The sequence below is a fragment of the Mandrillus leucophaeus genome, unplaced genomic scaffold, assembly GCF_000951045.1.
Source record: "Mandrillus leucophaeus isolate KB7577 unplaced genomic scaffold, Mleu.le_1.0 Scaffold389, whole genome shotgun sequence".
NCBI classification, from domain to species: Eukaryota; Metazoa; Chordata; class Mammalia; order Primates; family Cercopithecidae; genus Mandrillus; species Mandrillus leucophaeus.
In genome coordinates, this window is record NW_012104131.1 from 2,651,276 (window position 1) to 2,670,778 (window position 19,503).

The 19,503-nt window shown below is 37.4% G+C and overlaps 1 protein-coding gene and 1 pseudogene across 2 annotated transcripts in view; one reads left to right on the forward strand and one right to left on the reverse strand.

Moving 5' to 3' along the window:
- Positions 1 to 19,503, forward strand: part of COBLL1 (cordon-bleu WH2 repeat protein-like 1) — a 100,006-nt gene that overhangs the window by 55,513 nt on the left and 24,990 nt on the right. Inside the window, exons 6-7 of the mRNA XM_011990995.1 lie at positions 3,457 to 3,554; positions 3,668 to 3,904. Coding sequence (XP_011846385.1) covers positions 3,457 to 3,554; positions 3,668 to 3,904 — 335 coding nt within the window. The remainder of the gene's footprint in view (positions 1 to 3,456; positions 3,555 to 3,667; positions 3,905 to 19,503) is intronic.
- LOC105547407 lies at positions 13,731 to 15,749 on the reverse strand (annotated as a pseudogene). The gene has a single exon (XR_001007221.1). The product of XR_001007221.1 is annotated as a prolactin regulatory element-binding protein pseudogene (transcript).

The following is a 19,503-nucleotide window of genomic DNA, read 5'->3' on the forward strand; positions in this document are numbered from 1 at the left end:
TCCTTATTTTTTCTGATACTATTTTGAAAACTTAGAAGTTTCCATGCAATTATTTTTAGCCTGCCTTTTAGAAATAGAAATAGGAAACTACAGTATTTGAGTTGCTTTTCTAAGTAAGCTCAAGGCTTTGCTTGTCTTACTGTTTAACCTGACTTGCTATGATCCCTGATATAGAACTTTAAGTGAAAACTTAAGGGCTAACTAGTGTGGAGGATGACCTGAAAATTTCTTCACCAAAAATAACCATGTGGGCCAGGCATGGTGGCTCATGCCTATCATTCCAACACTTTGGGAGGCCAAGGTGGAAAGATTGCTTGAGCCTAGGAATTTCAGACCAGCCTGGGCAACCTGGCAAAACCCCATCTCTACAAAAAATGCAAAAATTAGCCGGTTATGGTAGCACATGCCTGTAGTCCCAGCTACTTAGAAGGCTGAGGTGGGAGGATCACCTAAGCCCAGGGAGGTCAGGGCTGTGGTGAGCCACGACCCTGCCAGTGCACTCCAGACTGGGTGACAGAGTGAGACTGTCTCAGAAAAATAAATAAAAATAAAAAATAAATATAAAAAATATTCTGGTTGTATTTATTGTATTGCACAACCATATGAATTTTTCATCTACTGTTCTAAATTTAATTGTGCATCCATATGCAATAAGTGGTGTATTCCATCTTAAAATGAAATAGTGGCAAATCTAAAACAAAAATACAAATATAAATAATCTTTAAATGGAGACCAGTTTTAGTTCTACTGTTTAATGTCTATTCGTCTTTGTGCAAGGTATTAAAATTCTCTGTTCACTTATAGTTACTGAGAGCGTAATGGAGTAATACCACTGCTTTCATATATATATATATATATATTTTATTTCCTGCAGGGTAAATGCTAGCATCTTCCAATGAGAAAAGGGGCTTAGAGTGATAACTTTTGATACTTCCCTCACAAGGTCATTCTAAGAAATATATTAGGCATGCAAAAAACTTTAACTATAAAGTGCTATGCACGTATTCATTATTATCAGTTGCTAGCATTGTGAAACTCATTGTACAGAATGTATGCTGCTTACTGAATATTTGAATCATCAGATTTAAAAGTTTTACTTTGTAAAATAGTTTTCCTTTCATATGTTATTGAGGCATTACTGTATTTATTTGGTGTTAACTAGCTTTCCTTTCCTGAAGTAGTCCCTATTTTGCCATAATTTATTTTGGTTTTTTTTTAGACAGGTATTTTAAATAAAAGCATTTAAGACTATATATTTATCTCTTAGTTTAGCTTCAGTTATGTCTCACAAATTTTAATACACAATATTTTATTTCAAATGTTATTGAAATTGTACTGTGATTTACCATAAAATCCATATGTTGCTTAGTAGAAGAAATATTTTTTGAATTTTACAGATCACCACTCATTGCTTTTCCAAGGCTTAGGAAAATTCGCTACTCATTTATTGAAGAAACCAGGTCATTTGTCTTATAGCTTCCCACGTTCAGATTTTTACTGTTGCCTCCTGTAGTGTCACTTAGTGTTTAACTTATTGCCAATGTCATTGAAATTTTATTTCAATGTAAATTTCCCCTCTATTTCCTGTAAATTGATGGTTAAATCTAGAGGCTTGATCAGATTTTGGCAAGAGATTGTTTTTGGCAAGAATACTTCACAATTGTTGCTATGTACTTCCATCAGCAAACATGTAACGACAAGTTCTTTTTTTCTAATGTTAGCCATCAATGATCTTTGTCTACATCTTAGTTAATTAGGAGTCGAAAAATAGTGAAAGTCTATTGCAAACAATATTACTAAAAAAGCAAGCTTCCCCGTGTCAGCTATATGACTGCTACAGAGGTTGAATTCAATCAGAAAAAGGTAGAATAGGCCAGATGCGGTGGCTCACGCCTGTAATCCCAGCACTTTGGGAGGCCACGGTGGGTGGATCACCTGAGGTCAAGAGTTCGAGACCAGCCTGGCCAACATGGCAAAACCCCGTCTCTACTAAAAATACAAACATTAGCAAGGCATGGGGGCGCACGCCTGTAGTTCCAGCTACTTGGGAGGCCAAGGCAGGAGAATTGCTTGAACCCAGGATGCGGAGGTTGCAGTGAGCCAAGATCACACCACTGTGCTCCAGCCTGGGCGACAGAGTGAGATTCAAAAAAAGACTCCATCTCAATAAATAAATAAAAAAGAAAAGAAAAGAAAAAGGTATAATAAAAGTTTGATGATTTCCTTTCATCAGTTTTTAAAATAATGGACTGGTTCTCCAGCATAACACAAATGTGAACAAAGAGGCTTTTTTTTTTTAGTATCATTATGAATGTATGAAAAACACATGTGACATGTTTCAGTTTATTGAGTTACTTTTATGATGTCCAAATTATCCTTTTACCGGTAGAAACCATCTCAAGTTGGTTCCTGAGTCCTTTTAACACAACCTGGTAGACTTTGACAGCATTCTTTCTAGTATGGCTAGATGTCCCAAGCTTATCTTGTACATTCCTTAATACCAACAGAGAATCAACCATTCTCAAGTAATCATGGTTTCTTTTAATGGGAAATGGAATTTAGAGCCAGTTTGGGCCAGGGAGTCCCAGCACTGTTGGCTGTGTCATTGTTTGTTGGTCCTTCAGTTGATATTAGGAGATGCTTTTTGGAAAATTTTATGTAAATATTATGTATGCAACCTTGAGGTTTGACATTTGCCATTCTAACTAAAGTAGGGCTTCCTAATTTTCAGCAGTATTAACATTTGGGACAAGATAATTCTGTCATTGGGGACTGTCTTTTGCAGTGTACTATGTTCGAAATCCTCACTGGCCTCTACCCAGTAAATGCCGACAGCATAGTCTCCTAACCCCATTGCCAGTGGTGGCAATCAAATTGTCCCCAGACTTTGTCAAATGTCCTCTGGGGGGGCAAAATTGGTCCCAGTTGAGACCCACCCTATTAAAGAAATAACTTTTATGAAACATTTAGCAGAATACCGAGCAATTATAATGACTCACATTTTGTAGAAGAAAATATTTCACGTAGTTTACCTGTGAGAGCAAAGTATAATAAAAATAAAGGAACAAACTGTGTAGTAGCAATTTCATATCTTGTTTAATTTGAAGTGTCCTTTCTATTTTACTTCCGCTTCTGAAATGTTGTATAGAACACAGACTCTGAATCAAAAAAACTGAGTTTGTGGTATAGCTCTGTCATTTCCTGAGTGTTCGCCTTGATTATGTATCTTAGTTTTTTAAGCTTCAGTTTCCTCTTCTGTGAAATAAGAACAATATTTGCTTGTTGCTTTGAGAACTTAATAAGATTTAAGGTGCTTAGCAGAGTGCCTTGTTTGTAGACTACAATTAGTAGCTTTTAGCATTAGATAAGTTTACAAAGGGGAAGTAAGAGAAAGAAATCTTGGAATTGAACAGTCAACCTCACATACAAAAGTAAGATGCTTTTCTTTTATTTTAGAGTCCTGCCAAATATCACAAAACCTAGATATTATGAAGGAGAAAGAAAATAAAGGGTTTTTCAGTTTTTTTCAACGCAGTAAGAAAAAGCGGGACCAAGTAAGTATTTTCTTATATTGCATTTTGTAAGATTCTTCAAATATTTTTAATTACTAATGCTTTTTACTAATATCTTGAAATTACTAGATTTTGGCTTTGTCATTCTTTACCAGACTGCCAGTGCCCCTGCAACTCCTCTAGTAAGTAAGCACCGCCCGACTTTTACGAGGTCGAATACCATTTCCAAACCATATATTTCCAACACCCTGCCATCGGATGCACCCAAGAAGAGGCGGGCTCCACTGCCTCCGATGCCAGTGTCTCAGAGTGTCCCCCAAGACCTCGCACACATCCAAGAGAGGCCTGCTTCTTGTATAATGAAATCCATGAGCGTGGATGAGACAGATAAGGTGCGTAGTTTTGTTTTCTATTTTGTTTTTTTTGGATGAGGCAGGGTACCATTTATTTTTCCTCTTACCTAACTTGTCCTTTCTAGGTAGACTAGAAAGAAGTAGTCCTATAACAGTTGGTAATTAGTAACAGTTACTAATCTGTAATAAAATGAATAGCTCATTCTAAGATTGGTACTAGGAATAGATCTTCTGTATACGTACAGGTCTGTGATGCAGTAAAGGATAAATGTCCATTTTAAGTAACTTTCATATTCAGGCGAAAAAAATATCCGAAAACTAAAGTCTTGGTTTACTAAGGCCTAACTAGGGCCTCTTGCTTGGTGCATGTAGTAGGAATGGAAATACAGTCTTTATTTTTGAATGATTCTTTTTTAAACAGTAACACAGTCTTTGAGTTGTGTTCATGGGTTTCTAACCACATGTATCTTCTCGACCTGGCTGAGATTCTCCAGGGAATAGCCTGGTATCTACCTAGTACATAGATACTCCATAGTGAAAAAAGAAAATGAGCCTTTTTATATAGAATATATCAGAGTTACCTCTTATCTTCAAAGCACAGTTCTATGTGTACCTTTTTCTCAAAGTTTCTTATTACTCACCTTTAATCTCAAATTTTCCCTGAGTTTGCCATTTTGTGGAGATCCATTTGCAAACTACTTTTCATTACTAAACAATCCGCGTATTCCTTGCTTTATCCATGTGAAAAATAAATGAATTTTTAGGTATATATAATTGAAGATGAGACTGTATATATTGTTGCTGGTAATCAGACAGAATGGTTTAAGTAACTTTGAGAGCAGATTTTATTTGCAGATACTTGAGACGCTGAGAAGTTTTCTTGTATCTAGCTGAAAGATTTTGTTTCCCCCTCGGGAGCTTAGTAAATGCAATGCTAAAGTAAATTAACTCTTCCCAAGCACCTGATACACATTTCTGTGCTGCTTTGACTTAAAATTAACCATAGTTTTAAATGTAGTTTATAGATTATCATATGTGCGACTCAAAGAGATAGAAATGAATTTTGAAAATGCTTAACCTCAGTACTTGGGAAATGATCCATTAAGTTTCTTATTTCTATTAAGATTTTCTTGTCTAATTTAGTATTTGTGGTATAAAATCTCATAAAATCTCATCTAATCTCACAAATCAGGAGGATAATGTTTTTGTCAAGTGATAGAATCATATACTGACAAAGAATTTGCAGGGTAACTGCTTGAGAGTTAGGTGAATCTTCACGGAAGAGATGATTCTTGAGTTCAGTCTTAAAATATGTGCGGGATTGCATTAGGCAAAGGAACCGTGTTCAGAGATGCAGGAATGTGAACACTATGGCTTGCCTAGGCATGAGCAAGAAACAGTGATTGAAATTAAGCATGGTAAGCAGGAGTCAAGTCAGGGTCCCAAAGACTTTGTTTTGTGCTTGTAGCCCTTTTAAATTTATTTGCAATAAGAAGTAGCATTTTTAGGGTTGTTGTATCATAGAAGAGTGTAAATTATACTCTTGAGTAGCTACGTTTTTGCATATATTAATATATATAGAAATATACTTTAGCCCATGCTCACAAATCTTTATTCTAGCTGTCCTCATCCAATCTATTTCAGTAAACTTCCTTTGTACTTGGTTCCTCAAGAGGTCTATGTTGTCTTTCTAGTAGTCTGTTTCTTAAAATTCTGGGCTGCGCTACCAGTGACCTCACTGAAAGCTATTTCTTTTGAAGCTCTCCCTCTGCTCTGTGACCAGTTGCTGCCCCTGTGTTAAGTAATCTTTTTTTTTAGTGTGTTGCCTTTGGCAAACTACACATCTTTGTACAATTTTCTAATTATTTTTTCTTTTGATCTGGACATCTGGATAGTTCTTTGATGTATTGTTCAGTAGGACACATAATTATTTGTTTTTCCCTAGAGAAGCTGAAGAACTATTTTTTATTTATTCATGGCAAAAATAATAGTGATTAAGCTGTAGTGCACACACAAATTCATACCTTCCTAGGCATCTCTGCAACAAACTTCTTGATGTATTTGATGTGATTAATTACCCCCTTGGTCTTGATTTGTCTTTTTCTTCCTTGGTCTTCAGCCTCTTCTTATATCTCAGCCCTCTTGTATTTTTTTTTTCTTGTCACTATTTTATTCATTTTCTAAATTTGGAGGTACTAAATCCATGGTCTTGGTCTATATTTGTGCACTCTTTCAGAGAAGGCATCTCTTCTTTTTTGAGTTTGTGGGCTGATGGTTCTCAACTGTAGTGGTTTGAATAATGTTCCTTAAAAAAGGTGTGTCTGAACTCTAACCCCTCCAAAACCTATGATTCTGACCTTATTTAGAGATAGAATTTTTGCAGTTGTACTTAAGGATCTAGGGATGAAGTCATCTTGGATTTGAGGTGGGCCCAAATCCAGTGACAGGTATCTTTGTAAGAAGAGGAGACACACAGGCAGAGAGACACAGAGAAGGTGATATGAAGACAGAGGCAGAAATTGGCATTATGCTGCCACAGCGAACCATTACCAGGAGTCACTAGAAGCTGCAAGAGGCAAGGGAGGGTTCTCCCTAATGCCTTCAGAGGGAGCATGACTCTGCCAACACCTTGATTTGAGATTTCTGGACTTCAGAACTGTGGAAGAATACATTTGTGTTGTTTTTAGCCACCCAGTCACGGTAATTTGTTAGGGCAGCCCTAAGAAACTATACATCAACTTCGTAATTCTAATCTCAATATTCTTCCAGTTGCAATTTGAATTCACAGTTGCTATGGACTCATCACTACCTGGAAGATGTATTTAACACCAACGTCATTGTTTTTCTACCAGACTGAAAATCTCAAGATCAGCTTTGATTTTCTTTTTACATCTAATTAGAGACCAATCCTTCATTCAGTCTCCCTTCATGATGTCTTTTATTCCCTCTGCTGACATCTTTTGTAGAGAAATCCAGGACAGAGTATAAAGAGAAAACCAATACTTAACATGTCATTGAAATACTCAATGTGGCAAGCTGCTGCATTTGTATTTCTTAATTATCACTTCTCAGTTCAGAAATTTTGCATAGCTTGTTGTCATTTTTCTGGGCATTCAAGATCCTCTACAGAATGATCACAATTTTACTTTTAAACTTTTTAATTCCTCATCATTTATAGGATAGGATAGGATACTTGTATCTCTAACCAGAAGATTTGACTTATTGTTGCTGATGCAAAATCCTGTGTTCTGTCTTTTCAGAATGGAGTGGCCCCACTTCCATCTTCTTCATTTCTACTTACCCATCCAAAGGATGTCCATTCTTTTATCAGATTCATGGAGAATTTTCAAAAGATTCCAGCACAGAATAATCCTTGCTTTCTCTAAATTTGTCTCTCTTGTCCCTTTTTATTTTCTCTTAATTTGCATTATGTATAGGTTGTATATGTTATTCTAAAAGTAAAACGAGGAATACAGTAGAAATTCTCCTTCCCTATCCCCAACCAAGTTATCCTGCCCAGAGGCAACCACTATTAACAGTTTCTCGTGTATCTTTCCAGAGATCATGTATGCATATTTAAACCAATATTCATGCTAAATGTTTTTTTTCCTCAGGTGGCCATATGCCACATGCATCTTATACTTTACTTTTTGGTATAGAATGATTTATTCTGGATATTCTTAGCAGTTCATAAAGGGCTTCACCTTTTTGAAGGATTGAATAATATTACATTGATGGGTATAACATGACTTACTTACCTCATCCTCTAAAGATAAACTTTAGGGTTGTATTATGGCTTAATGCTTGCAGCATTGTTAAATTTTGCCTTTTTCTTTTCCCCACCCAGAGGGCAGGAATTGTGTTCTCCAGCAAAATTCTGTAACATGGTAGGTGTTCAAGAGAATTGATAAGTAAACATTAATCACTGCTTTCATAGCCAGGTACAGTATATACAATGAGAATGTGTCACACTTATATCGTAAAATTTTAGTATGTCATTCATATATCTGGTAAAGTTTCAGAAGTACTTGGATAACTTAAAGATTGCTTATGTTTACTTTTATGGTAATTGGACCATGTAATTCTTAACAATATATTTGTTAAGCTTTTATAGAAAAGCCAGAATTTAGATAAGGTTATATTGAAAACTTAAGGTCCAACTAAACTATACTGTACATTGCATAATGCTTATAAGTATAAATGATCCTTGAATTAAAATTGTTTATAGCCCAGGCTTGGTGGTTCATGCCTAGAATCCCAGCACTTTGGGAGGCTGAGGTAGGAGGATCACTTAAAAGCAGGGAGTTTAAGACCAGCCTGGGCCACAAAGTAAGACCCCTGCCTCTACAAAAAAATAATAAAATAAAATAAATCAGCCAGACATGGTGGTGTGTTCCTGCAGCAGTCCCAGCTACTCAGGAGACTGAGGTGGGAGGATCACTTGAGCACAGGCATTCAAAGCTGCAGTGAGCTATGATCTCACCACTGCACTCTGGCCTGGGTGACAGGGTGAGACCCAGTCTTTAAAAAATAATAATAAACTTTAAAATAGTAAAAGCATGGTTTGTATAGCCAGATGCAGATATTCAGGAAATTCAGCAAAACATATGAATTTATGAGTGAATCATACTTATTTCACTGCTTGCTTGTTTTAAATTTAAAATCAAAGATGGTCATTATCACTATAAACATTTGTATCTATTTTCACAATTTAGTTTTGAATTCGAAAATGTAAAATGTCACTATTTTTAGTGATTGAAAATGATAGCATGTTGAGGAAAACATAACTTGGAAGAAAAATATGTATGACCAAATTGGTTCTAAGTATGTGAATTTTAGACACACTTTAATTTTTATTGTTCAGGATACAAAATAAACCACAAGGGTGCGCTGTTTGACAGAAGTACAGCATTCTAATTTTTCCACTTTTTTCCTCCAAAGCACCTTTTAATAAAGCAGAAAGAAAATACTGAAAATAGTTACATCGCATGAGAAATAGAAAATGCTTCTTCATGTGGGTAAATAAAGCTAGAGAGATAAATGTCAGTAACACATGACAAAGGGATTTTGTAATTAGCAATTTTATTCATTTTGAGTTTTTAATGCATTTTATTGTTCTTTTAAGAGCCACAGAAACTATGTTTGCCTTAGTCAAGGTTTACTGATGACAGTAAATCTGTAGCTTAGGAAAAATTTTGTCAACCACGTTTATTTTATACTTTTTGGCTGTCTATATTTAATAATTTGCCTCATTCTTCTAAGATATTTCTCAATATTAGCAAATTAAAGTATATGGATGGTGAGTTTTTTAGAGCTCATACTGAAAATGCTCACATAAAAGACTGTTGATTTGCTGAGCTAATTTTAACAAACTAATTGTGCCGTTTCCAAAGACTATTCAAAGTTAGCAGAGATAGCAAAGATCCAAGTTAGCAAATGATTTAACCCAACCTTTCTTAGAATATTTCTGCATCTAAAATTATTTTTTCCATCTAAAGAATACATTTTGAAGAATACATATTTTACTATTATTGCTGCAGTATCCTTTCATATCCCTAAATTTCTCTGCACCCTCTTTCACATTATTTCAAGTCTCATGTCATTTTTCCTGTAAAGGTGAATATACCATCCTCTATGAAAATGTTCATTTGAAAAGAAAACTTTCCCATTAGAAATTTTCTGGCAGTATTTCTTGGTAGTTTTTGAGCATTTTTTAAATATGATTTTTCCTGATGATTTGAAATGCCATTTGTGTAACAAGACATGTAATAGATAATGCTTTATTTGTATGACCCATATAACATATATTCTTATATAAAATGTACATAGTCATTTACAATAAGATTGTCATTTGTGAAATGGGAAGTCAGAAATTCAATTACATTGACTTAAATTGAAAGTGACTTAGAATTCTCAGATAAATCTAAGTTCAGAAATCTAGTTTCTGCACCGTATCTGCTGACCAAGAGTTTATGAAGAGAACATTTAATAAAATCAATGGCCAAAGGATGTTCTGGTCTTATTGACAAATTAGCCTCATAAACTGATTTTACATTCGAATAAGTGGAAGAAGAGTCAGGAAAAAGCATTGAGTAATCTTGACCCATAGAATTCACAGAACCTTTTGGAGAATTTTTCATTTGGCACATTTGGTGTGACTGCCGCTTGGAATGATGAATATACAACAGCAATCAATTTTTCCCCTGGCTATGGGCATGGCACATCATTTTGTTTCGGACATTACATTGTGGCTGGAAACACTGTAAGAAGTGATCTTCATTGGGCATTTTATTTTGTCTCATTTTGCATCGTGCTTTGTCCAGACAAACACTCAACTATTGAGAAATGGAAACTCTTTGCCATCTAGTATTATGCAAGTGAAATTTAATACCTAGAGTGTTAGTTTTAAAATAACTGACTTAACTTTTTAAATGTTTTACATTATTCATCTTTTACCCAATTTCATATTCTAATGTATATCATGGTTTATAAGCAGGTAAGATGACATATTGTCATATACTTATCAAATGTACAGGTACATATTTTGCTCTTTTACTTCATTTTAATCTTAGTGATTTTACACAGAGTATGTAAGGTTGTACCCTCTGTTTTAACAGAGTATGTATTTGCAATTTTTAAGAAACACACCCCTTTTTAGATTTTTACACAGGTTGTCACAGTTTATTTTCCCCTCCATTTTCCTCTTATATTTATTATATAGAAAGTGGACCACACGCATAATTCTACAATTGCCTAGGAACAGTGGTTACCATGGCATTTGCAGTTTGCTGTACAGAATACAGCTGTCTGTACTTCCAAAAATATGATTGGTTTCATTCAGTAGAGAAATGTACCAACACAGTATAATATTTAATCTGCTCCCCTTTTTAAGGCTTTCCTAGATATAATACATACTTTGCCACTGTAGTTTTCATCAGATTTTCAGAGGGTCATAATCACAATAATAAAAGCAATGGTGAATGCTTATATAATGCTTACTAATGTTTCAGACAAGGCTCTAAGAACATTACTTATTTAATCCTTATGACAACCCTCTGGGCCATTCCATTTTAGGTTTCTGACAATACTACCTCTGGCCTAAAAGTAAAGAACTATGAATTATGAGGAATCAATGACTTGTTAAACTTTAAGGAAAAATATATTATTCAAAGAGCAGTAGGTCATTTGTGGAATTAATGTGGATTTCTCGTTCTTATCTGTCAGTATATAAAAAGTTGTACCTCTCTGAAATAACAGGCTGAGTTAATAAAATACTATTGAAAATAATTAGTGTTAGGAGGCTTACTTTACCAGTGTGAAGTTTACTTAGTCTCTGTACCTCTGTGATGTTTGCGACCTCATGGGGAGATTTGCCTTTCTCTAGTAACCAGCATGTGTTAACAGAGGCCAGGGCAGATAGAAGCAGGCCTCTTTCCTGGAACCACAGTGATAACCTTATGGTGTCACTGGGATAAGCCTGCTCCGAACCTTAATTCCCTTTCTGGATGAACTGACTTGGCCCCAGTTTGTTTGATTGACTGTAGCTTCACTCTGGTATAGGTCCTAAACTTGGTTAACTTCTAGATTATTCACATTCTCCTACCCTGTGGCTAGGAGGGTCTGTGATCACTGTGATCACAGAGAATCATGGTTACCACCATTCCCTGTCTTTTAAACTTGATCCTGAGCTCTGCTTTCTGGTGGTTCATCCTGGTTTTTTTTCATCCAAGATGTACCATTGAGCTAGACCCTCATCACTGGGCTTTTACTAAATGCTATATGCAAAGGATTATCACGAATAAGACTTAGTTTATGTACTTTATCAAAGTATCATAGGGTTGATGAAAGCACAGATTGCCTCAGGAAGACAAATGGAAAAAACCTACAGGGGGATAACATGGGAATTTTTAGTGTGTGTGTGTTTTCTTTCTGTTGTGCCTAGAGAAGGGCTGGAAAGAAGAAGTCCTGACCTGGCTCGAGAGAGAAAATCTTGAATTCTACTAATAGGTCTATTATCTTTTTCTTTGCTGTTGTAATTTTTTTTCCTTCACCTTCGCTGAACTTCTCTATGACTTAGTTTTCTCCTCTGTAGAATAAGGTTGTGTAATTAAATTTCCCAAAGTCTCTTCCAACTCTAGTATTACAAAATTATGCTATTTTGCTATTTTTTAAAAATTGACTTCTAACAGATGAATGTGCTTGTTTTGGTTTGATCGACATTAACGAGATCATGCTGTCTAATTCTGGCATTACTCCTCTGAGGATTTCGGAAACTTAAAGTACAATAACAAAATAAAACATTGACTGACATCTTTCTTCCCAAACTCCTGACTGTAACACAAAAGTTAACACAATTGCATAGGTATTAAAATTACTAAAAAGAAGTGGAAGACTTGATGATTGATGAAGACATGCTTAGGTTAATGAGTTTGTTAACCATGGGATACAAATGTTACCATTGACTAATGATGAGTTTTAAAGTAGATGACTTTAAGAGAAATCTAGTGGCAAGCTTGGCCACTCAGAATCCCCTAAATGGGTTTAATTTTAGTAACCAAAAAGGGACAAGTTACTGTTGGTGGTGGTATTTAGATCACATATAAGTGAACCTAGCTGTAACCTCATTGCTTGGTCTTATAGTATTTATTTCAGCAGATTGGTAGGAGCAGCATTAAAATTGTCCACATAGTGATAGCTGGCCTAGTGTAGACGTAAGAGCTCCAGACCCTGGTACTGCTGTCCTATTTCTCCTCTCGTTATTACAGTTGTCTGAGATCTGACATACCACCTCTATTCCTTATACCCCTTCACTTTGATATTATACAACTTTTCTTAATCTACAAAACCTAGGCAGGCTAAGATTTCCTATGCCATCAGTGGAGAATCTTAAAACAGGTTTATATAGAGAATAAAAAACTAGAATGTATAAGCTCTAGATTTTCAGGAGTTGGGAGGAAGTGCCATCCAAAGAGGAAAAGGGTGTAGAACAGGGAGATACAGGATATCAGAAATAAACTTCCCCCACCCCACCAAAAGATAACATTTTATTTTTACAAATCACAATAATATAACGAAGAAACTGGCATGTATGCTTTCATACAATGCAAGCCAAAATTTGCATGCGTGTGTGTGTGTGTATCTATGTGCATTATGTATATACAGGTGTAAAAATGATACACATATAATAATGGACACCAAAACTTCTATGAGGCGACTTTTATTTGAGATTTACTGATTTTTTTCCTCATCATTATATACATTATTTGTGTCTTATGAGATTGAGCTAATTTTATCACATCAACCATAAAACTGATTTAATTGTGATAAAAACAGCTTATTTTGTGAATTCAAAACAAGACCTCGTACTTCTAAATTACATTTATTATAGTGTAACAATAATATGTATAATAATGACACTTAAAATTGACTTGCTTGTCTAAGTTGTAAAATTGTTTTTGCATTCTTCCATGAAGAGTTAAGCGTTAAAACTTGACCTTCAGATATATGAAAAGTTCAGTTATTGGGATACAATAGCAAATATCATAAATTAATGTCAATTTATAAGATACTTTATACTATTTAATAGTGTTTATTGGGAATGTCCAGGTTAGAGGAGAATAATGTGAGTCTGTCCCTTGAAAAAGAAAACATGAGTTTTCAGGCAATTTCAAGGGATTGTTTACATTCTCTCCACTAACCCCACCCCTTTCCACCTGTGAAAATCATATTATAAACAGAACCAACAGATTCTATTAGAAACATTTAACAAAATTATTGAAGTTGGGCTTCTATGTTTCTATCCCCTAATTGAGTGTTTTTATTTTCCATGTGTATTCTTTCATTTAACTCTTTTTTTGGGGGGAGGGGGGTCTCAGTTCACTCTTTCCTTGTTTGTTAAATATCAACTTTTCCTGCCTAGTGGGCTGAGGTTCATTTTTCCTTTCCTCGAGATTAGGGTAGACTATCTAGGAACTTATTACATCTTTAGGCCGGCTGGCTTAGTGCTACCCATCTGAATCCCCAGATTACTACCCAAGTCTTCCTTTTGCCCCTTCCTGCCCTAACAGCAAGTACCAGGCCAGTCCCTTCCCCCAGCAAATGCCAGGGGCTTCATGTGAAGAGGAACTGGCCACAAGGCTGTGAGGGGAGGAGGAGAAACTGTTTCTGCAGGAAGGACAGCAGTGCCTCCAGGCTCTTGGGCATCTTCACATGTTTCTAGAGAAAGGACAAACTCAACTCTCAAGCCTCTAGTAGGCAGAAGGCAGGAGGCAGGGAGTATGGCCTGGGCTTCAGACACCGCTGTTCTGGATGGATCCACAGATGATGAAGGCAGGGTTCCTGGCACCCAGAGTCACGCAGGGCCACGACCAAGCCTTTTCACTAGAAGGGCAGGTAGTGCCCATTCATCTTATCAGAGGTAACCTCAGCTGTGGACCTGAATGAAGTGAGCAAAGGGAGTCCAGGCCTCCACTCTGCTCTAGAGATGGCAGTGTCCAGGCTCCTGATTCCCAGGAAGCAGGGAAGCTAAAGAAAACCTGGAAAGACACTCTGGAGCAGCAGGGTGGTCACAACGATAAGCCCGACACACAGCAGGAGCAGGAGCCTCACAGGAACACTCTGCAATGAAGGCAGCAGATGCAGCTGGCAATGACTGTCCACAGCCACAGAGAACCGGGCAGTTTCATGGGACCCAAGGAGCTCTGGACCACGACCCTTCTCAGGTAGAAAGGCCACACCTGTCACCACAATGCCATGGGCCTCCCTCACGTAGTACAGGCACTGGAGAGAGAAAGCTATGTAGATGGCAACAGAGCCAGTGACCATGCCCAGGCCTAGGAAGGTGCCAGACTCACTGACATTGAGGCAGGAGATGACTTCATGGCCACAGGACTTGGTGCGAAGGGGCAAGAAGTTGGAGCCATCCCAGGCTGTGAGGTAGCAGGGAGCGGGCTGGCGCAGGCGCTTGTGGGGAATTTGCACTGTGAAGAGTCACAGCCCAGCAGGCTGCTCTGGAACCTGCCCAAACCTGCAGGCCTGATAATGGTAAGGTGTGCTGGAAACGGTGGGTCCATTCTCTTGCCAGTGCAGCTGTGTCACCAGCTGATCCTTCTGCCACACAGAGGCCTTAAGGTCCTGTCCCACGGTTACCAACTTGACATCAGGCCCTAAAGCCAGGTCTTCAATCTCCCCTTCGTGGGCTTTGAACTCCAGAACCTTCTCCAGCCCTGGTACCTTCCAGACACGAACGTAGCCATCGGTCCCTCCAGTGGCAAGCAGGGTATTATCGTGGTTGAAGCACACAACTTTCTGCAGTGGATCAGAGCTGAAGTCTGTCTGCACTGTCTGCAAATTCTCTACCCTGAGTTCTAGCCCCTCGTGCTGGGTTTCCGCGCCACATTTGTCTCTGCTGGGGCTGCTCCCTTCCTTTGTCGAGGCCCCTGCTTCTTGGAACCTGCCTTCTCTGCCTTGTTGACCTTCTGTTGATGGGCCTGGAAGCGCAGGAGCTGACAGTGGGCATCCTGCCCTGCAGCAAGGATGTCACCAGCCAGTGCCAAGTTCATGGTGACCCGTGTCTCTGTGTCATGGGAGTGCAGCAAGGAGGCACTCAAGCGCCCATTAATCCACTCTTGCTGCAGAAAGTGCACGCCATTCTTTATGCCTGCCTTGGCGGCGCCTCCTCCGCCTGCAGCGATGAGCAGCCCAGTGCTGGGGTCGACCTGAAGCCCTAACAACGGGAATCGAGCCCGGTACAGTTCTGGCGCCCGGCGTGGGCCCCTCCGGCCCGGCGCGCGTTCACTGCCCGCACCACGGCACCCAGGACGTGCTGGGCCTTTGACTACTGCTCCGGCCACTGGTGAACTCGGCCCCGTCGCCGCCTGGAGCACTCCCTTTGCTTTTAACTCTTTAATCCAGGATACTTCGATTTCAGTGACCCACATTTTATAATTCAACTATGATTAATAAGTGATCTAATAACTAGTACAGAGCAAGTATTCAGTAAATCTCTTGAATGCCATTTGATTCTATTTTCTTCAGCTAAATTTAGTTCAATTTTGAATCAGAATTCTGATCTGGGTGTGAATTCTGGGGGATTAACAATCTGGCATGGTTTTCAACCTGACCTTACCACTTTCATTACTAGATTCTGTTTCTCCTTGTGGTATTTTCCTTTTTACAGACCATAAAATTTGGTGATGTGCATTCCTGTTAGAAGTGCAGTTTTCATTAATGGCAAGCAGACTTATCAGTGACTCTAACTAAAGTAAATAATTGAACATCGCTAATGATTAACCAAAGCAGTTTCCCCTAGTAAGTAGAAACCTCTGTGTTTTCTCATTTTGTAAAGCCTTTAGACTTAATAAATTTTAATGTCTACCACTTTTTAAAATGTAGTCATAATTTGAACAAAGAAAAGGTTTGTTGGTAGTAAAAGCTGAAGAGAGTTATAAATAGTTCTTTAATTTTTCACATTGAATTTGCTTATGAGACATTTCAAATGTATGTACTGTAATACACATCCATGAATTCACTGATTCAACAAAGTAGTGTTAAATATTTAACTTTTATTAAAGTCCTTTAAAGTATGTTGAAGAGACCTGAGTTGACTTAAAGGTGGAGATTTTTAGACCCACAGTGAATGTTTATACAGTAGACTAAGCATCGGTTCCTGAACGCTGGGCACTGTTGAGCTTTAAGGTTAATTATTACTGAGACTGATTCCAATAGGACTGTTACCAACGCAGTCACCAGAGAGTACAATCTTAAAGTAAATACCTCTTTTTACCTATACTTTTTACTCCAACATCTACATAATTATAATTCTTACATTATTTGCAGAACATTTTCATGTACTTTAAAATGGACAAATTAGATGTAATAATATCAGCTAATGATTATGAAGCATGTATTGTATGCTAGGGACTGTGCTATGTATTTTACATATAACATTTCATTTAAGCATCCCAGCCCCTTTTGACATAGGTGCTGTTACTTTTCCTTTTCGTGAATGAGGAGACTGAAGGTCACAGAGACAATAAATGGCAAGCTTTCTGGTTCAACTGCTTGTATTGACTCCAAAACCCATTTCTTTGGGAATCATTGTAATGGGCTGCCTTCTACCTTGCAAACTCCCTGTAAGCCTCTCTCCAACTGGACAAATTCACATTCAGAAATAGTGGGTAGTTTAGCTGTGATGAATGTAAGAGCAGAGCTATTGGGAGACTATTTGGAGCATACTCCTGAAGTGCACAGAAGAAAATATAGCTTAAGAATGCTGCTGCTGGCCAGGCACAGTGGCTCACGCCTGTAATCTCAACACTTTGGGAGGACAAGGTGGGTGGATCACAAGGTCAGGAGTTCAAGATCAGCCTGGCCAAGATGGTGAAACCACATCTCTACTAAAAATACAAAAATTTAGCCGGGCATGGTGGTGGGTGCCTGTAATCCCAGCTACTCGGGAGGCTGAGGCAGAGAACTGCTTGAACCTGGGAGGCGGAGGTTGCAGTGAGCTGAGATCGTACCACTGCACTCCAGCCTGGGCGATGGAGCAAAACTCTGTCTCAAAAAAAAAAAAAAAGAATGCTGCTGCTTAGGTATCAGTGGTCTTCCCACCCTTTTAATTTAATTTACTTTTTTAGCATTCTAAACTCATGATGTATATTACTTAAATGCTGTGGCAGTTTAGTAAGGCTGCTTTTAGCATTAGTCATTCCTGGGTTTGGAGCCTCTCCAGTCTTGCATGTTAGATATGTATATTCTCTGTAAATCCCAGTGTATAGATGTGTTTTCCTGGCTACAATCTATTTAGAAATATGAGAGTCTTCTAACTTAAATGTCCCTTCTTTTCCTGCAGGCTTTCACCCTGCCTCCCCAAGAGAAGGTTTTTTAGTAGGTGTAGAACATCTCTTTCTCAAGTCCCAGTTGTTCTTCTGTTTTGTGTTAAGAGTGATGTTTTAGTTAACACACAATAATTCCACATTTGATTTTTATTATCTTAACTTTCCTTGGCAATTTCTTAAGTAATTGAAATTATTTTCCAAGAGTCTTCAAAAAACCTCTTGCTTCTGTATCTTATAGGACAACAAAAATATATATATAAAGCTATTTCCTTGAATGCTAATATGAATATTACTTATATTTCAAAAGAAAATTTACATTTCTGTCCATTAATCTGTTGCTTATTATCTAAACTCACTATTCTTATTTCTTCAAAACTCTTGCCTTTGCATGACTTATACCAATTGTTAAATTTACATTTTGTCCTCAACTTTAGTAAGTTTTAAGCATTATTAACAGCATAAGTTCCAGTTATGACAGGCCACATAATTGTACTTCATATCAATTAGTGAAATCATGTTCACTTTCCTCTAATGTCTTTTTATTTTTATTTATTTATTTGTTTATTTATTTTGAGATGGAGTTTCACTCTTGTTGCCTAGGTTGGAGTGCAGTGGCACGCTCTTGGCTCACTGCACCTCCACTTCCCAGGTTAAAGCGATTCTTCTGCCTCAGCCTCCTAAGTAGCTGGGATTACAGGCACACACCTCTCTACCTGGCTAATTTCTATGTTTTTAGTAGAAACGGGGTTTCACCATGTTAGTCAGGCTGGTCTTGAATCCCTGTCCTCAGATGTTCTGGGATTACAGGTGTGAGCCGCCGCACCAAGCCAATGTCTTTTTTCTTAGCCGCTTTAATTCAAATTGCAGCTTTAGTAATGCATGTCCATTTACCATCATGATACCCATGCACAACATGTTAAGGGTGGTGAATGTCGCAGAATAGGGTTGTAAAATAAATGCTTCCCCTGATGTCCATGACTTTGTCTTTTCAATATGCGCTTCCCCCAATTATCTTCATAAATGCTGTTGAAAAAAATTTAGCATTTATAAAACTGAAATATGTCTGTTTTGACAAATTTTAAATTCTTTATCTGTAAAAATATAAATACTCTGTTTTACAAAAAGCTACCTTATTTTAAGACCTCTAGGCTGAATAATGAAATATATGAGTCTGTGGTTATTCTGTCTTTGACTTATGAATAGGTTCATAAAAATAAAATTTGTGAGTCTGTATATATTCCTCCCTTTTATAATTCTGTACTGTCTGCTTTATTATAACCAAAATATAAGAGCTCTAACTCCCAAATAGATACTCTCATTGAGAAATTCATGTCAGGGCTGCTTTTATCATGGAAAATACCAATAAGTGACAATGATAAGGAATGTGACCTAATGATGAACACATTTTTATTATACACCTCATGAAAGCAATCAGTTGAAACACGGGAAATATGGAACTGGGGAGGAAAATCAAATGCTGCTGTTGCTTCATGCATTAAGCTGCCACTTATTGATCACCTATTGCATTCTTACTGGTAAACTAGATCCTTCATAGGAGTGGAACTTGGCTTTAATAGGGCTTTACAGAAGTAAATCCAAGAAATAAAATCACATCTTCTACTGCTTTTGATTTGCAGGTAATTGTTTTTTTAAAGTGAAGGGCCATGTTCTTTTGGGAGAACTTTTGGCCTTTTTTTCTGATGTTTCCTAAATTTGTTACTCTTATAAGATATCAGGGGAAGGTTTTAGAACACAAAGACATTATCAGTAGAAAGATTTCTATTTAACCTTTATATTCTA